This window comes from Talpa occidentalis, unplaced genomic scaffold (genome assembly GCF_014898055.3).
Source record: "Talpa occidentalis isolate TD23 unplaced genomic scaffold, MPIMG_talOcc4v2.1 talOcc4.3, whole genome shotgun sequence".
NCBI lineage: Eukaryota > Metazoa > Chordata > Mammalia > Eulipotyphla > Talpidae > Talpa > Talpa occidentalis.
The window spans coordinates 69,913,428-69,932,398 of record NW_023603184.1 but is presented as its reverse complement, the minus strand read 5'-3'; the positions used below and the strand labels follow the sequence as shown (position 1 = coordinate 69,932,398).

Sequence of the window (18,971 nt, the reverse complement as noted above, 5' to 3'; positions counted from 1 at the left end):
AATTAAGTAACAAGCCCAAGGTCTCATGATCACTATGTGACAGAGCTGAGCAGTTAGCTCCAGAACTTTCACTCATAACTTTTCAGCTATACCAACCTTTTTGAATCAGCCTAAAATTTGGAGGGGCTCCAGTTGTTAGAATGGATAAGTTCCCATTAAGAGCAAAAATTTCATTTAAAACAATTGTGTAAAATTCTTGTCCAGTCAAGAAACAGAAAAGGACCATGGACATTAAACCCAGGCCCCTACCTTATCAACAGCATCTTTTAGTCAGCCACACTGCTCCCCACCAACTCTTCCCAGCAAAGGAGGAAGCTACCTATGTGAAATGCCAGTACTTCCCCATGTCTCTCCCACAAGGAATTCATGTTTGTTTGTTTTTCTTTTTTCAACTTTCAAGATTGTTCTAAACTTTACATAAATTATTAAATGCCATAGCATCCTGTTGAACTGATTAAGGAATGTGGCTCATGTCACTGGACAGAGATTCTGGGTCCTGGGAAGATTTTAACTGCAGGCTCTGGGATGGATCACACCACAGTATGGGCAGGTTCTCAGAAGGTGCAAAGGTGGTGGGTGGGCAACATTGAGCATAGCTTCTGTGGGCTGAACAAATTTGAGTTTTTCCTACTCTTGTGGGACACTTTTGCTGGCTTCTCTTCTTTATTGTGATTGTGGCCATTGGGGTCATGGAAATTTTATAGAACCAAACTGTGGCAACCCACTCATGGTCGACATATAATACTCACACTCATTAATGGAATTTCTTCTGATTTCTGAAGGGCTTTTTAATGGTACTGAGGGAGGAGGGGAAGCAAAACCAAGTAGTATCTGTCTGAAGCAACTTCTAACCCCAACAAAGAACAAAAATTAAACAAGCGAGAGTAATTTTTATGGAACTATCTTAGATGTAAGCAAACATCCATGGCTTATTAAAATGTGACGATGCTAAGGGGATTTTCTGACACTTTTCCACCTCAGCATATAAGCACATGGTGATGGACACAGAGTTATGGGATGCGGGGTTGGGGGTGGGAGGAAGCTGGCATGGAGGTGCCAGTGGAAACTGCCCAGATTGATAGAAAGTACACATCTGAAACCATCATATTCATTCACTGAAGATCTTCACCATTAGTCATACAGCACTCACATCCCACAAATTTCTGAGTGTTCATTTGTGATGAAACTCTGCAAGAGAGGTAGAGGTGTGGGGAAAACCTATGACGGAGATCACGTCTGACTTAGAGCCAGACAGTCTGGATTCAAATTCCCACAAAGCCATTCATAAAAGCCAGAACTCAAAAAAACAGAGTTCAGCGCCTTTCTCCAGTTCTTCAACTGTGTGATCTCTAACATATTGCCAGTCCTGCCTAGTAAAGTTGGGCTGATAATGTTTCCCCCACGGTGCTATGAAAATTAAATCATAGTTCTATGTAAGTGGCCAGTATATAACAGATGCTTAGTCAACATTAGTTCCTTCCATCTGTCCTTCCATCTGTCCTTCTGTTTCTTGTCACTGATACTATGAAACATATGAATGTCTATGTCGAATGCATTGTCTCTTCTATGTCATTTTTTGGTCTTCTTGGTCACTTGTCCAAAACTAATACTAATATTAGTATTTGAGGGGATATAAAGGATGGAAATTGACTTTCCTAAGTTAGGTGAATCATTACTGTGGTTTCTATTAGCAAATGCCTAGCTACTATAGGCATGTATACATCTCACATAAATATACTGCCTAACAATTAAGGACATGAAGTCACAGTACTGTCAAATGTTAGAAAGGAAGGAAACAAAGACTGGAATCAATTTACTTTTCTATCAGTATTTACCTTCTACCTCTCATCTACGCTGTACGGTGGGGTCCTAGTATCTTCTGATTATTGCCTCTGTGTATCTGGAACATAGCTTACCAATTTAGGTCTTTGCTGTCATGTTCCTTCTACCTACAAATCATTTCCCCCATCTTTAAATTAAGGCAAAAGTACCCATCATTCAAAATGACGTGGATTTGATATTTTTGTGTTTTTTTTAAAAAAAATTTCCAAACAGTTTTTTTTCTGAATTTCTAAAGTACCTGTATCTATGCTTATCATTTCCCTCTTGACTTACTCTCCCTTGCTGAGTTTTATATTCCTTGAAGACAGGGGTCTTCTGCCTTGTGCTTCTTAGTTTAGGACCTGGCAAAGTCGAGATTTGCTACCTAGTTAATAAATTAACCTGCACTAGTTAATACCTGCATTTATTGTTTAATATTTAACTGCCAAAACAAATTAAGTCCAATGAGAAACTTTTGCTTTCATGTATCTGTGATTCATGTGATCCAATCTTTTCTTACATCTACTTTTCTTTCCTAGCAGTCATCACAAAACTGGGATAAAAGGCTAAGTATTGACTCTTCACTCCCAAGTGGCTTTGCGAGTCCTACAGATGAACTACCTCCAACTCGTATCAAGGAAAGTCACATTTTGGAAGGACTACGAAAGCTACAAAAGCGAAAAGTGTTCCTTGAACCCCCATCCGTGATAACCAAATGGGGTTATAAAGATTGCATGAACTCAAATGAAGGAATATATTCTCCAGGAATTAAGAGCAGTAGCCTCAAGGACTATGTACCCAGCAAACCAACTGAGCTGGGGAGCCCCTACAAGGAGCCACACAAGGCATTTGTTTATGACACAGATTCCCATGATGATGCTGACGAAGACTCTTCCTCCCTAGCTTGGCTTCAAGCAGTATCCAACCAGGGCTGCAGGCTGCACGCTTGTAAATTAACCCACAGTGTTTCTGACAGTCTAATTGGCCTGGAGCTGAATGGGAAACACTTTTTAGAAGACACCTCCTCAATTTACCCCAGGGAAAGGCCTGAAAAGCTGACCCGTTGTGTCAGCAACTGTCCCTTGGAGAGGAAAGTGTACCCAAGTATGCAGACTCCTCAGAGGCAGAGAGAGAGGGGCCCACACAGCCAGGGCTGCATGGCTGTCAGTCTCCCTCTTTCAGATACTGATGACAATGAAACGCTTGACGAGTTGCACATAGAGAGCAGTGATGAGAAAAGCCCTTCAGACTTGTCACTGACTGCTGACACTGACAAGTCCATGGAGAACCTGGGTGTCCTTGTGGAATTTGGCAAATCTCAACTTGGGTCTCCCAATGAGGAGGAAAAGCAAGCTCCCATCCACTTAGAGAATAGGCCAAAGACATTTGGTTTCATTAAGCAGCAAAGGGTTGTGAAAAGAACTTCTTCCGAAGAATGTATTACTGTAGTGTTTGATGCGGAAGATGGTGAACCCATTGAATTCAGCTCTCACCAGACTGGTGTTGTTACTCTTACCAGAAATGAAATTTCCATCAATCAGACCCCTACTGGACCCAAAGCAGAAAACACTGAATTTTTACCTCAGGGAATTGCTCACTTGCAGTTAGAAGCTACTGCCAGAGACTACACTTTCTTAAAGAGGTCTGAAGAGGAAACTGAGAAAAACATTCCAAAAGGTGACTTAGATAATGTTGCTGAGGCACCCGTTGAAGCTTTCAGCCCTAGAAAAATGGCACAAAATACTCAGCGACAAAAACTGGCCAAACCAACACGCAATTTGTCTTGCAAGAGTCATGTTAGGTCTTCAGGACCTGTTGGTAGCTATCAGAAGCACAGTCTGACAAAAATACCTGCCAGGGGCAAGTCTTCCCCTCAGAAATCAAAAATAATAGAACCTGAAGCCACCATGAGAATTCCTTTATGTGACCCAGTGTCTCTTGAAAAATCAACAGCCTTAGCTCCTGAGAAACTCTCACGGTTCAAGAAGACAGAGGGCCCAGCCTCCCTCTTTGATTTGCAGCCAGATTCACACATTCCGAAACACCTCACCCAACTTCCTACCGGCTCCAAAATGGCTAGCAGAAGAGACTGGGTTCAGTGCCCCAAGAGTCAGATTCCAACATCACAGCTGCTGTCAAGGTCCGTCCCTGAGCCTAGTGATGATGGAGAAGCCCCTGCAAGGGGTAAATGTTCTGACTCTGGGCCAGAGCCCCGGGTGAAATCACCCTCTCCCCCTCCCCCTCCAGGCAGGTCAGTCTCCCTGCTCATCAGGTCCAGTTACGACTGTGTGTCACCACCTTTTTCTACCAAGCCCGAGACCAGGGTCTCCAGTGAAACAGCAAGGACAGTATTCAAGTCTTCCCCTCCAAAAGGATCTTCTGTTCCTGTTATTTCTTCTAATCAGACTATGGCAGAAGTACAGGGGAAGAAACCTTCCATGGCCTTCAAAAAATCTGCCTTCCCTCACTCTCTGCCCTCCACAGAAACAGTGAACCAAATCAAATGTTCTGCTCATTCCCCCTCCAGTTCATTTGCTATGGTGACCCCAGCACCCCCAAAGGTCTCTCCAAAGAGAAGTGCCCCCAAAACCCCATCTCACCAAACACTTGGGACCATGCAGACAGACACAGGGTTACGAACTCCTAAGAATTATCCTTCAACCCATGAGCCACTGGAAGTAGCATCCTCTAAAAGTGTACCTCCGGGAAGGAAAGGACAGCTGAGTGATAGTGTCTCCACATCACCCAAGTCTTCCTTCCAAAGGATAAGTGAGCCACCATCATCTCAGGTTAATAGCCCCTCGTCAGCACCATCTCCCAGAAGCCATGACACCCCACCTGGTTGTCAGAGCACTCATGAGAATGGACTGAAAACTCGCCTCCCAGTTGGACTCAAAGTTCTCATGAAGTCTCCCCAATTGCTCAGGAAAAGTTCCACGGTACCAGGGAAACAGGAAAAAGACAGTTTAAATGAGGCCTCTAAGAGTTCTGTGGCTGCGACCAAGTTGAAGGCAGTGGACTCTGGGGACCTACCTCGCCTTGAGACCAAAGGTGCTGAGCGAAATAGTATTCCACTGGGTTTGCAAGCACCGGACAATTTGGCTGAAGGGATTCCCCTGAACACAGTAATACCAGAGCCATTGGAAAGTAGTACCCCTGGGGCTGATGGAAAAGATGGGGTGGAAAACAGGTCTGTGAAAAAATCCCTTTCCTGTAACAAGCCACACCTGAAACCAGCTCTAGGCATGAATGGGGCCAAAGCCCGTAGCCAGAGCTTCAGTGCCCACTCAGGAGATAAGCCCTGCACACCTGCCACGGAAGGGCCAGGCAAAGTTCGAACTCAAATCATTACCAACACTGCTGAGAGAGGCAACTCTCTCACCCGGCAGAGCTCCTCCACAGAAGGCTCTCCCAATAAGACACCATCTGCCCCCATGCCTGACAGTCTCCCCAGTGCTGGCAGGGCTTTGGGGCATTCTTCCTCCAGGCAAGGCTCTCTGGGGAGCACAGGCAGTTCCAGCAGCCAACATGGGAGCCCAAGAAAGCTGCCTTTGAGGATTCCTCCAAAGTCTGAAGAGCTCCTCGGCCCCCCTGGGACGGAAGAACACCAGGCCATCACCCAGGGTGGATGCCCCAATGTGGCAGTCCCTGAGGAACCAGGCAGCGACCACTGTAGATGCCCACTCACTCCAACAGACTGCCCACGAGCCCTGCAAAGCCCAGGGAGGACACAGTGTCCAAGCAATTTTGAAACAAGCAGGACCTCCAAGGCAGAAACTTCTGGAAGGTGTCCAGAGATTTCTCCAACTAGGGCTGGTGCTGTGAGCCCAGAAGCCCCCCTCTCACCCACAATTGAAGAAAAGGTCATGTTGTGCATTCAGGAAAATGTGGAGAAGGGCCAAGTGCAAACAAAGTCCAGCTCTATGGAAGCAAAGCCAAAGCCGGGGCCTTCTTTTGCCAGCTGGTTTGGTTTTCGAAGGAGTAGACTTCCAGCTCTCAGTAGCAGGAAAATGGATGTCTCCAAAACCAAAGTGGACAAAAAAGATACAAAAGGCTTGGGGTTTGGAAACAAACAACTAAAATCAGAGAGGAAAAAAGAGAAAAAGAAGCCGGAGCTCCTGTGTGAGACAGACAGCGAGCTTCACGGGGACATGGAGTTGGCAGACGGTCCAGACAGTGGCTTACAGAGCAGAAGTGATATGAGAGCACCACAAGACATTTACAACCAGATGAAGTTTGAACCAAGAAATAGACTCAGTCCTGTTACACGTTCAACAAAAGATACCTTTATGACCGAACTTTTGAACAGGTAACTAATTTTGACAAGGAGGGTGGTAATATTGAGGGCTGCCCCACCAAAAGGGGAGAGTTGTTTGCTTCCTACACATTAAATATCAGTCAAACATGCCTTTCAGACAAACAGAGCAACAGGGTAGCAGTCTTTTATGCACTAGCCAGAACTTAAACAATGAAATAAAAGTTAGCAATAAAATGATAATTTAGTCCATGTTACATTGTTAACCAAACCAATGGTCTTTGAAATTAAAGAACAGTAAGTTTTATCAAGGTTGATAGAAATTCATCCCACACTAAGAACTATGAATGTACCCACATGGCATGAAATGAAAGAAAATTATACATACATTTTAAAGTACGCCGATCTCATTGATTGTACCAAGCAAATGTATACTTAGAAACTTTGAAGAGGTAATTGCACTTCCTGCTGCTCTTAACCCAGAATGTACTTAGCAATCACTCTTCAGAGGTTATCATTTTTGTCCCCACCCCCAATCTTACAAATTGTCATAAAAATAAAAATTAATTAGTATATTATCAAATCTAAATTGACACACAGCTGGAATATCAGATGAAGATTTGATCGAGGCCCATGAGAAACACTTACCACTCAAAGGTTGCAGGACAAAGAGATACATGGAGGTTACTTTAAACATTAAAAGACTGGGAAAAGTAGAGTGATTGAAGAAGAGCAATGTAATTTATCAGAGGAATCACTTTCTACCTGCAGAGTTGATAAGAAAGCAGCTCAACAGACAGAAAGTGGATCAAATAATGTTTCCTGCAGGAGCATGTTAAAGGGCAGCTCCCAGGGCTCCTGTCTCACCAGCAGCTCTGTCAGCACTCAAGGAAACCACAAGAAAAGCATCAAAACCAAAGCTGATATGGAAATCCCGAAAGCCTCCCTGGTAAGTGCCCCTCTGTCTGGTTATAAAGTGTACGATTCTGAGATGGGCTGGTTGGGTTCTTTCTACCCTATGCTGGTGAAAATAGAGAATACAGGAAGAAGGAGAAAGTTAAAGACAAAAAAAAAGAGAGAAATCCTGGTGACAACTGTCCAAGAGATGGCAGACAGGTTGCAAATGGCGTGATTCCCCCTAGATTGCCACCTGTGAGCTCTCCTTTCAGAAGCTGGCTGTAGTCTTCTTCAAATCACACCTTTGTCTCAGAAATCTGTTTTGAAAATGATTTCCAGCCACATGAAAAGGAGTGACATGGTGATTAAAAATTCAAAAGTGCTAAACAGTATAAGAGAATTGGCTATTTAATTAAATAAATGAAAATTATTTTAAGGGGCCTCCCTGGTGGCGCAGGTGGTTGAGTACAGCGCTGTGAAGCTGTCAACAGCTTCTGCAGTGCCGGTTCGATCCCCGCCAGCCTCAGAGCAACCCACATGTCAAGTAGACCTCTCCTGTCTCACCCGCTGCTCCCCTCAGCAGTGAATTTCGTCAGTCTGCTTGTTCTGCTCCCCACTCTGTCTCTGGTGAATCCTCTCACCCTCCCACGCATCTGGCATGTACACTGGCTCTTGTATAAATAAAATAAATCTTTAAAAAAAATTATTTTAAAATTTGATTTAACCATGTTTTTGGAAAGTTACATGTACTGAATCCTCCTACTAAGACAAGGTATTAAAGCTAGAAGAGGCATTTTGGAATTTGATTCTCTATCATGTCACCTTTTAATCATGAGCTCCAGACCTCAGAGAGTCGATTTCCCTTAACAAAGGGACTTAAAAAAAAATTCCCCAGGGTATGCTAGTTTAAAAATATTTTTGTTTTAAAATTACTTGTAATTGCAATTGCTCTCCTTATAGTCCTTTTTCTGTTCTTACATATTTGATTTGATAGTGTCCATTGTTCCTTTTTATAAATTTTTAATCATTTAAGTAAAAAAAATCTCTTTACAAAAAATGAATGCATCTATATATATATTTTTTTATACTTTAATAAAAGAGATTTTAAGATATAGTACATGCTACCATTTTCTTAGGAAAAACTTAGCATATCAATTAATTGTACTTTTTTTTTTCCTGCAGTAGTTCAAGAGTAAAGGAAATTTAAGAAATAATCCTGATTGGTACTATTAGTTATTAATTATTAGTTTAATTACCTTTTGGGTTTTGGGTTCCTTGGAATTTTACAGACTTACTTTTGTTTGAAACAAAAGCACATTCATTTTTTTTATCACACAGGTTTTCTCTCTGAAGAGCTATAAGGTCTTTTTCGAACTCTTGGAAATAATACACAGATTATGTTCTTTGCAGAAGTTTTTTTCTTTTTCTCCCCAGTTTTTGCTCTTAGCTTCCATGGTAGCATTCCTTCTTTGAAAATGTAGATGCCTGCTGCATTGTAAAACCACAAATTATAAGCATATCTAGGGCTGCCCTTGTAGTGTCACTGAAAGGAAAGAGAATGAAAGTGTGGAAATGTGCAATATGCCGGAAATTCAATCCTACTGATCTAAAACTTTGATAGCCTAGCAGAGCCCTTTATCAGAGGCACTCAATTTAACTATACCCTATTTAATATGGTTCTGACAGCTTAGGGTGTATCTTCACTGTACAGAAGTACCAAAAAAACAAAAGACCCTCTGTTTGGCTGGCACAATTTCATTTTTACTTTCTTATTACTTTCTAATGCTAAAGTAATTTGTCCTGCTTTTCCTCTCTCATTTACAGTCTACCACGTAGTAATAAGTGTCCTTTGGTCCTTCCAGAATATCTGCAAGAAACAATCTTATTTTTTCTGTGAAGTATAAAATTCCCTAACCACTGCAAATATACATAATCAATAGGAATATGCTAATTTTTCTATTAGCTGCAAAAGGAAATTAGTTATGCTGGGAAACTTTTCCACACAGAGGAATAATATTAACCTGGATAGTTGACCAGCTAGTCTTTTTAAAAAAAAAAAAAAATGTAAAATTCAATGTTTTCTGTTTCATCTCCATAATCTTCGGTGCAGATTGGGCTAAAATTACTAATTTCAGAAAGGACATTATCAGTCTCCTTTGGGACTAGTACAAGAAGAGTAGGAAAAGCCTATTTATTATATTACCAGCCTTTATAAGAAGAAGATTAGATGCAAAAAACAAGATACATTCTAATACCATAGCACACTGTTGTGTGTACCCAAGAGCCTTTTAAAATTCAGAGTTTAAGGAAATTTTTCCTGACTAAGGCTTAACATAAATTTGCTATCTGCTTATTTTTAACGGTTAAAAAAATTCTTATAATAGCTATTTTGGATTAAAACAAAAGCTGTGCATCATGTATTACACATCATACTTTTTCCTGAAAAAATCCACTATTTAAAAATAATAGATATAATGTCCCTTGTCCTTTATAAAGATTTTATTTAGTTATGAAGGTCCAAAAGCATTTTAATTAGATTACTCTCTATTGATAAAAAAAATAGAAAGATTGTTTCCATGTGTATAACAAATCCATGTATGTAGCAGATTTTCACTTAGTTCACAAGTAACTGCATATCCATATTCAGGATTGTTAGATACATTCTAAAATACGTATAGAGGTCCCATTAATGCTTTGCTAAATTAAATCCTTTTCTCTTTTCAGAACCTTAGTTAGAGGCTTATGTCCCCATTTATGTCATAATTTATAGACCACTTAGCTCTAATTTTTGTGTAATTTAGACAAGGGCCATGTTACTTTGTACCTTATTTAAATTATATAAAATCACAGTGAGATAGAGGCATCTCTAGGAAAGATTGCATTCTTACTAAGTAAATAAGTCAGAAAGAAATGCATTCTGCTTGCTACACTTTGCTAGTCCTTCCTTCCTGTGGATTTAGATAATCTTCTGAACTGAGAAGTCTCAAAAGAAGACAGCTCCAGTCTCCTATTTAACTATCACTGGACAAAATAAAAATCATTAACAAAATTAATGATGTCATATACCTTCATCAGGCAGTAGAAAGAGATGGCCATTTTAGTATAGGTGTTTTAACTTAAATTATGAGCGATCTCTTCACCCAGTGTCACATAGTCTGAAAAAAAATCACATATGCTAATATAAAAGCATCAAATGCCATCCCATTAAAATGGTACTGTGATGATAAAATAGTGCTATAATTACATACATTGTTATCATCTTATTAAATTCTGCAAAATGTTGTCATTTCAATATCCTTAATTGAACAATTCTGCTCTGAATGCCATTTTGATGTTAATAAGAAATATGTGTATGTTGCCTTCCTCTTGCAAAGTTTTCCAAGTGACTAACTCTTTTCTAAAGGTAATGCCTTCCAGGAGTGATCTTCCTCCCTCCAAGGATCACATCCTTGTCTCACTTCAGTTTGTTAGGTCCTTTCCCTTTTTAGTGAACTTTGACCAAAAAAAAAAAAAAATGCTAGGATGATTCAGGGAAGAATTATGTATGTAACTCCAAATGAAGAGTGTCCTCAAATATTAAGTTTAATCCTAAAATCGATGTATGTATGTTGGTCATTGGTGAATTATTTTCTCTTTTTCCTCCCTTGTTTGTTGTTAACTCTTTCCTAATGTTAGGAGCTAATAGACAGAATAAATGGGTAGAGTGACATGTAAAGGTTACCTGTTGTAGCTGGTCAATACTACCTGGCACTTGGCTACAACTGCAGAGCCCAAAAGATGAACAAGAATTAGAGGTGTACTGTGTTGTAACCCAATGTGACCTCAATTAATATGGGAGAGAACTGGACCATTATGATGCTCAACATATTGACAACAGACTTCAACCAAAAACAACCCATTGTTGTTGTCTACTTCTTAGCAAATGGGACATTGCTGACATTGGTTTGTGTCTATCCTTGGTAGAGTAATGGTTGAGAAAATTCTAGCTTTCTAACCATGAGTCTGTCCTGAGTCAAATTCTGCCAAACTTCTTGTTTTTGCAGCTCTTCCCATCCTGCTTCAAGGGTTATTAGCCCAGGAGACCTGAAAAAAACTAGGGGCCTCGTCTACAAACCCAGTTCCTCCGATAACTCCAATAACCAAGGGCCATTTTGGCATTTACGATTAAGTACATGAAGCCCTAGAATGGTTCTGACAGGGAGCTGATAGGAAACACTGCACTATGGCTTTCATGTCCTTTATTACCCACAATACTTGGAGAAAAGTAGTGGTTAAAAAGGGAAGGAAGGCAGTTACACACACACACACACACACACACACACACACACACACAAAATGTTTGCTCCTCTTAAATACAAGCATAGTTTATGTATATTGAGGACACTACCTACATATCTAACTGCCAGACAGAAAATTACAGAAGTTCTTGGCAAGGTTTGTCTGCAAAACAGTTTGGCACAGTCTGAAAATTTGCATTCCATCAGTGAATAGGAGTCAGTTGGACCCACTCTAACTAAAACCCGGAAACTTAATAATGTTATAATGTAATGTTACTTCAACAAAAGTAATGTAATATAAAAAACAATTCCTGTGTGACCTTGAGCAGATCATTAGCCCTCTCTGAGTCCTTTTTTATCTGTAAGATGAGAATCTTGTTCTGATGATTCGATTTAGTTTAGAATTTCATAGAACTAATGGAAGTGATGATTCACCCATGTTCCAACTGGTTAACAGGGCACCCATCAAGTTTAAAATGGGTCAATTTAGGAAATCCTAAAGACAATACTATTGTATGAACAGGTGAAGAAAAACATGGAACATGTTGCCAAAAGAGGTGATGTGGGTTAAAAATATAAAAATTTTCCTGGTTTTTCTATAAATAAGGGTAGAAAGTTTCTCTTGGTTTGTTAACAGAAATTCAGGTGCTTAAGGGACCCTTTCCATAGTGGCTCTTCTGGTAGTTTATCACGCACAGATCACTGTGCTAGGTAAACTTTGGAAGGTAGTAACACATTAACCTTATTGATGCTCTCAGCATTTTCTCTGCCATCTGTAAATGTGCAATACTAGAAACAGAACTTGTTGATAAGAGCATTTCTTTCCACTTTCTTAATTTTCTTGCTAACAATAGGGACATGCCCCAAGGAGCAGACAGCTTATGTGGAAAAAAGTAATGGAGCATGGCCTCTAGAGATTGATTCCTTAAGTCCTCTCTCCTTGTGGGTTCATGTCTCCATCTACATACTCTCCTGAATTTGCCATCTTCTGGCAACCTGCATGTACAGATTAAGCTCCACTTACATTCTAATATTGTAGCTGTAATCATAAAATATAAATATAAATAAAATATAAATATAAATAATATAAATAAATAATATGATAATATAATAAATATATAAATATAAATATAAATAAATAATATAAATAAATAAAATAAAATATAAATATAAATAAATTCCATTAAATATGAAAAATAGGAGGTTAAAAAGTAGGAGCTAACTCTAACTCAGTGTCATTATGCACCATATGTCTTTCTGCATCCCCTTCCCTCATGGATGCCTCAGACCTATGGTCAGCTTTCAGGTCTTGCCCTGTGTGCCCCTTTGATTGTTTTTTCTGTATTCCACATATAAGTGAAACCATCCAATATTTATCTTTTTCCTTCTGACTTATTTTACTTAGCATCACCCCATCAACAAGAGAATAAATAAGTATATTATGGAATATTCATTTACAGAATATTACACAGCAATAAAAAGAACATATTACTACCATACTTCACAACATAAATCAATCTTTCACACTTGAGGTTGAATGAAAGAAATCCAGAAAAGTATGCAGTATATGACTCCATTTACATGAAATTTGAAAACAAGCAAACTATATTTATGATGACAGCAGTGAGAGTAGCAATTAACCTTGGGAGTGTTATAAGAAAATGGGCAAAAGGCAGCTTTCTGGGGACTAGAAATATTTTATATGAATATGTGCTCTTCACTGAATGATTTCTATACTTCATTGAAAAAATATTTTTCATTAAACTTTAAATAAACAAATCAAAAAAATAAGTTAAATAATAAATTTAAGAAATGGAGCTCACATTAGCACCTATCTCCTAACTTTGTTGTGAGGATTATAGGACCACAGGCAGGAAGAGTTTGAACAGCACCTGCTCCATAGCATTAAGTGTATGTGTTGGTATTATTGATGATATTGCTGTTGCTGCTGCTGCTAGCCTGGAAGGTAGTGGACATGGGTTTTAATTTCAGTGTTGCTACTCATGTTGAAGGAAACTTACTGGCTCTCAGAATTCTCACTTGTAAAATACTGTGACTTTATTAGCTTTTCTCAAGGGTTCTATTTGTCCTTATTCAGCATCTGGGTATTCCAGCTGAAATATAAAGGGACTATTTTTGACCTGAAAAATCTAGATAAATGTGTTACTGCTCTAGTTCACTGAGCACACACAAGTCACCTCATGTTTCATTTGAGGAAAGAACAAAAAAAGAGACATTTTCTTAGAGAGTTATATTCTAGGAAAGAATCACAATCAAATGTATTTTTTTTTTAAGATTTATTTTTATTTATTTATACAAGCACTGGGTACAGTCAGAATCGTGGGAGGGTGAGAGAATTCACCAGAGCCAGAGCGGGGAACAGAGCAGGCAGAAGGACTGAAGTACACTGCTGAGGGGAGCAGCGGGCGGCAGGAGAGGTCTGCGCGCCATGTGGGACCCTCCTCTGGTGACTGGGGAGCAGCCGGGGATCGAACCGGCGCTGCAGAGGCTGCGGGCAGCTTCGCAACCCAGCGCTCAACCGCTGCGCCACCGGGGAGGCCCTCAAATGTATTTCTTTATCCTTATTTAAATGGCTTGTGATGGAAATCACTGACTCTGGAGGAATGGTATTTCCGTAGACTTAAATTTTTCCTAACACATCTGTGTTACTGACTTTATTATTACCCTGTAAATCCCTGCTTTTAGAGCTGGGGTTAATTTTTTTCTTAATATGCTTTTGTAATTGAAACTTGTAACAAAGTCAAATGATAGAGTAAGGAAAAATGGAATGAAAAAAATGTGTAAGAATACACATATCCGCATACCCACATGTTAATTATGGAATGTATCATTCTGAGGATTATGAATGATCTACTTAGTATAATAAATAAGAGCTGACATTACTTTCTTGTTGCTACAGATAAAAGACACACATGAAAACCTGCAAGAGGATGAAGACACAATTGCAGATTCCTCATTTCAGAGCCACATGATAGGTAAAAGTTCATTCTTGATACCTCTTTAACTGAGAGATTTTCTATATTCAACCTTTCAGGCTTGGTGCTTGAAAGACCAACTCTTATGTTTCCCTCTATAAGGACTAGTTCTTAAATGTTCACACATAGTTATCTAATTTCTCATTGTAGACATTGAAAGTAATCATAAAAGAAATGGGTCATAGTAGCACCTATGAAGAAAACATAGGTGTTCTTCGCAAAGGGATGTGATACAAACTGATGAGGAGTGAGTACTTGTCAATATGAAATGAAAGTGTAACTCTGAATGTAAATATTTTCTCTCTGGATAAAATCAACATTGAATCAATCTAGTTTCTATAAATATGCCAAGAAGCAATATTTGCAACTAGTATTGGTTAAAAATAGGTTAGGTGTCCTTCTTAAACTGATTATCTTTAAAAATGAATGCATTGCACATGGAACCAAATTGATTAAGTATATATTGCTTGCCAAAATCTTCAACGTATTTTCTTCAGCATTTCTGTTAGATCCCTATTTATAGATAGTCCTGTCTCTGAAATAAATTAGGCTTGTAGGCTACTTCTTAAAGTTATGCATAACCCTAGACTGAAGGATCTCAGGTTCCCAACACAAAGGCACTTTACAGATCTAATTCCAGCAGCCAAGAGGTAACTAGTGATGGAGTAGCTATCTAAGAAAGTGATCCTGGTCAGGAGAAAAAGAAATGATCATTTTAACAGGGTTGGGCCACCTTAGACACTTAGAGAATTAGCTGTTGCTCGGGCTCTAAAAATAGCCGTGAGGGTAAACATATTGATTATTTGTTTTACACAGAACACCAAGGCATGATGGAATCATTTCTTCAAATCATATTTGGGAGTAGCAGGTATTTTCGAATACTGCATTCCAGGATATGTCAGCTCCACACATTTCTGATTTCTGTACTATCAGTATTCACTGCTTCTGGCCATTCACTGGCATCTCTGGAGCTGCCATCTTGCAGCCTCTTGCCACTCTTAGCACCATATTGGTGCCTTTGTGCTGATTTCCTCGCACATGTGGCAGTCTTCTGCAAACTGTAATTTACAGGTTATCTCAGAGAGTTATTGTACACCCACAGCTTAATGTGCCTGGGACACTATTATTATTCTTTTTATTTGTAATTGGTAATACAGAAGTCTTAGCAAACAGCTGAATGAGCATAGTCTGAATAAGATTATTATTATCCAAAAAGACATCCTTTATTGTAGTTGTCAATGTAAAATGCTTAAAGTGGTATCAGGTCTGTGAAGTTAGTTAACATGCAAGTTAAATATTGTTTCACAACCTTCAAACATGACGCTATGCAAAGTACTACTGAGTCATGATTTTTCCATAATGAGGTGTTCTTGGACCTATAAAGTAACATATATAAAAGTGAGAGGCTGAATTTTTTTTCATGTGAACTGCTGTAATTTAAGTATTTTTTAAAGTGACTAGCAATTCCTTAGATCTGCACTGTTTGACTTATAGCCAGTAGCCACATATGGCTATTTCAGGTTCAATTTAAATTAGCTATAATGATATGAAATTAAACCTTCAGTTCTTCAATATCATTAGTGACATCTCAAGTTTTCAATGGCCATACATTCTATCTGGTCTATGTGAACATTTCCATCAACACATCAGTTTCTTTTGGGAAGTGCTGCTTTAAATATTCTCGTGGAAGTAAATGTGGAGCATGTTTTTGACAGAGAACTGACTAGATCTTCATATAATATTAGCATCAACTGCTCAAAGTGGTGGTGAACTAACTTACAATTTGCTATTGACTACAAGTAATAACAATAACCAAAGCTAACCTGCCATTAATGCAGTAATGGAGTCATCCTCTTTTATAATTAAAAATCTAGAGGAAGGTAAACTCGAAAAGTGGGTAGCAACTCAATAATGTGTCTAAATCCCTGGCTTTTTGACTCATGCTGGTCTCCTGGTTGTAAATTGATTCCCACCACTCCAGGCATTCCATCTGCTTTCAAGGTACAGAGTAAATGAAATAGTAAAAGTTTCTCTAGAATTTCTACTGTTGACTTTACCTTACATGTCTTCAGTAAGAACCAGCTCATAAAGCAGTTCTAACTTCAGAGGATGCTGGGAAAGTATATTGCTTGCCAGCCTCTATCACATGAGGTAGCAGAAAGAATACAGTTGAGAATGTTTCTTGGGTAGCCAGTCTTATGTCACAGACCTTTTAAAAAAGGCATCCATTTCAAGAATAAATAAGAATCCACAATTCAAGTGGTGATCACATATTTTCATTCCACAGAATGACTAAGAATATATAGTTTAGCACCCTGATAATCCCAATATTCTTCATTTTATCTAAACTAAGTATCCTCCCAGTATTTTATAATCATAGACCAATTTCAATCACAGCAACTGAGCGTATCTAAATGTGTTCTTCCAACCCAATGTCAGCTAATGTCTTTGACAAAGAACAATCAGGGAATTTGTGAATATGAATGCTTGCATTTCGGTAGTTAAGGATAATCATGTTGGTTTAATCAAAATGTTATGAGTTAATTACAAGACATGTTACTGAGTGTATATTCTGTGTTGAAATTCTAGGTTCATGGATTAAGTAAAATAATACAACTCAATTTTGTTCTTTAAAATTTCCCTAACAACTGTCAGACTTCCATGTCAATAAACAAGCAAATGACTAGCTTAGCCTAATGGAAGTAATAACATGATGATCACAACCACTATGTTCTAATTATTCTTTGCTGTTATTTAATTGTAATAGACTTACCCTCTATATTATATCAATAATCTAATAAGATTAAATGAACTCTATGGACTCAGATACCATTGTCTCATATTAAAAACATCAGCCAGTGATAGCATCAAAAATAATTCTTAAATGGGGACGGGGGATTAGGATTTGGAAATTTCTATAGAGTATAAAATGTCTTTTGAAGAGTTTGAGGAAGAAGCCAAGCAGAACTGAATGATGTACAAGAAGACAAGACTGTCCTGAACTGAATGATATATCTGTTTTCATAAATGCAAAGCTTTACAGAGAACAGTCTGTTCAATAGCTCAATGGGCAAATGTCATAGTACCCCATGGTCAAATTAAATCTGTTTACTCTCTTTCATTGATTGAATATATTTCTAGCCTCTTCCCAAATAACCTTTTGTTAGCTCCTACCACCAGAGGAGAGCATGACCGAGGACATGGTTAGGCCATGAGAATATAGCTATCTTTAGCTGCCAGGAGAAGGGCAGGACTCTATAGGATCTTTCTGTTGTCTTTTTTCTTCTACTCCTCCACGAACTAGCATTAGCCAGCAGTTAACATATTAAGGGGACAATAGATGCTCTATGAGTACTATGATTTACCAGACCATACACTATTTTGCTTCCATGTTCCCAAGGTGTTTCATTTCCTTATTCCTTGTCAACTCCAATATTTCAACAAACTAATCTGGCAAACTAATTCATCTCAGTGGAGTAATTAATTAAATGAATATCCTTTTAGGTCATCTTTTGCAAGGACTCAAGAACAACTTTACCTCTAATAATGAGGAATTCCTAGATGCCAATATTTCAGTACCTCAGATCACTAGTTTGAGCAAATTATAGGGCAAGGGAGAAAAGACAAGAATTTCAATCCTAGTTCAGATAATGGACATCATCAAAAGCAGTATTAGGAGGGATGAGTTATTTTGTCATATAATCCTCCTTTAAAGAAATGACCAGCCTGAAGGCTAAAGAGTGAGAAAAAACTGTTGAACCAAATAGAAAAGTTTTGAATCAGAATGTACAATGGCCATTTTACCTCTGTAACATAGACCTTGTTCTTGTAATGTTTTATCATTCAACCATAAAGGCTCTAATCACAGGAGTCATGTGCTCAGTGTGCAGTAGAATCAGAAGGGATAAAAGATTCATGTGCATAGTTCTTATTGTCAGGGATACTATATACCACATTCCAGTGATGCTCAGCAAATACAGAAGCTTCTTCACCTAGGCCTGATGCCACAATATCTGTAGCCATAGCTGTTTCTTCAGTCAGGAAAGAAAGGGAAAATTCATGGGCTCTTGAATCAAGTACCTCAGTTACATGAGCAAGGACCAGGACTTAGATCTTTATCTTACCTGAATGAAAGGAACTCCAAAACTTAGTTTATTGTATTAAAACCCTAATACAATATGGTCCACAGTTGTTATCCATGTGCGCATATGCACTTTGAATTATCCAGACCACAATTGTTTTTAAATCCAAGACTGGATTTACCTAACTATTAGTACCAGTAGGGTTAGTTCATATGGGAGTGAAAGAAAACCCAAAGTATGGTGACTTAATTAAGATCAGAAATTTCTTGCTGTCCCACATGACAGTTCAAAAGTAGTTGATACAGGCTAACAGGACAGCGTCAGACTACTCTAATTTTGTCTCTCTGCTCATAGGGTTAGCATTTCTGAGGTCATTTCATGGTCTACTTTCCAATGTCCACTTTCCAAGCAGCAGGAAGAAAGAAGGGGTCAGGACGGACAGGTGGTCCTTATCTTTAAGAACACATTCTGACAGCTGACCCATCCCTTTTGCTACTGTCCACTGGTCAGTCCTTTTTCTCTTAGGTTGGGAAACATTTTTCCAGGCAGTAGACCATATGCCCAGAAAAAAAAAAAAAAAAAAAAAAAGAAAAAAGAAAGAAAGAAAATGGAGAATGGAGTTTCTCTCTTTAGTGAAGAAAGG

At 38.8% G+C, this 18,971-nt stretch overlaps 1 protein-coding gene across 26 annotated transcripts in view; it reads left to right on the top strand.

Annotated features, from left to right (window-relative positions):
* The window catches only part of NCKAP5 (NCK associated protein 5), a 1,249,968-nt gene that overhangs the window by 1,140,447 nt on the left and 90,550 nt on the right, over positions 1-18,971 (top strand). For 25 of the 26 annotated variants that reach the window (XM_054699647.1, XM_054699644.1, XM_054699660.1 and 22 more), the window contains 3 exons: positions 2,361-6,130; positions 6,848-7,025; positions 14,171-14,246. In XM_054699647.1, coding sequence (XP_054555622.1) covers positions 2,361-6,130; positions 6,848-7,025; positions 14,171-14,246 — 4,024 coding nt within the window. The remainder of the gene's footprint in view (positions 1-2,360; positions 6,131-6,847; positions 7,026-14,170; positions 14,247-18,971) is intronic. The other variant, XM_054699665.1, reaches the window with a different exon arrangement.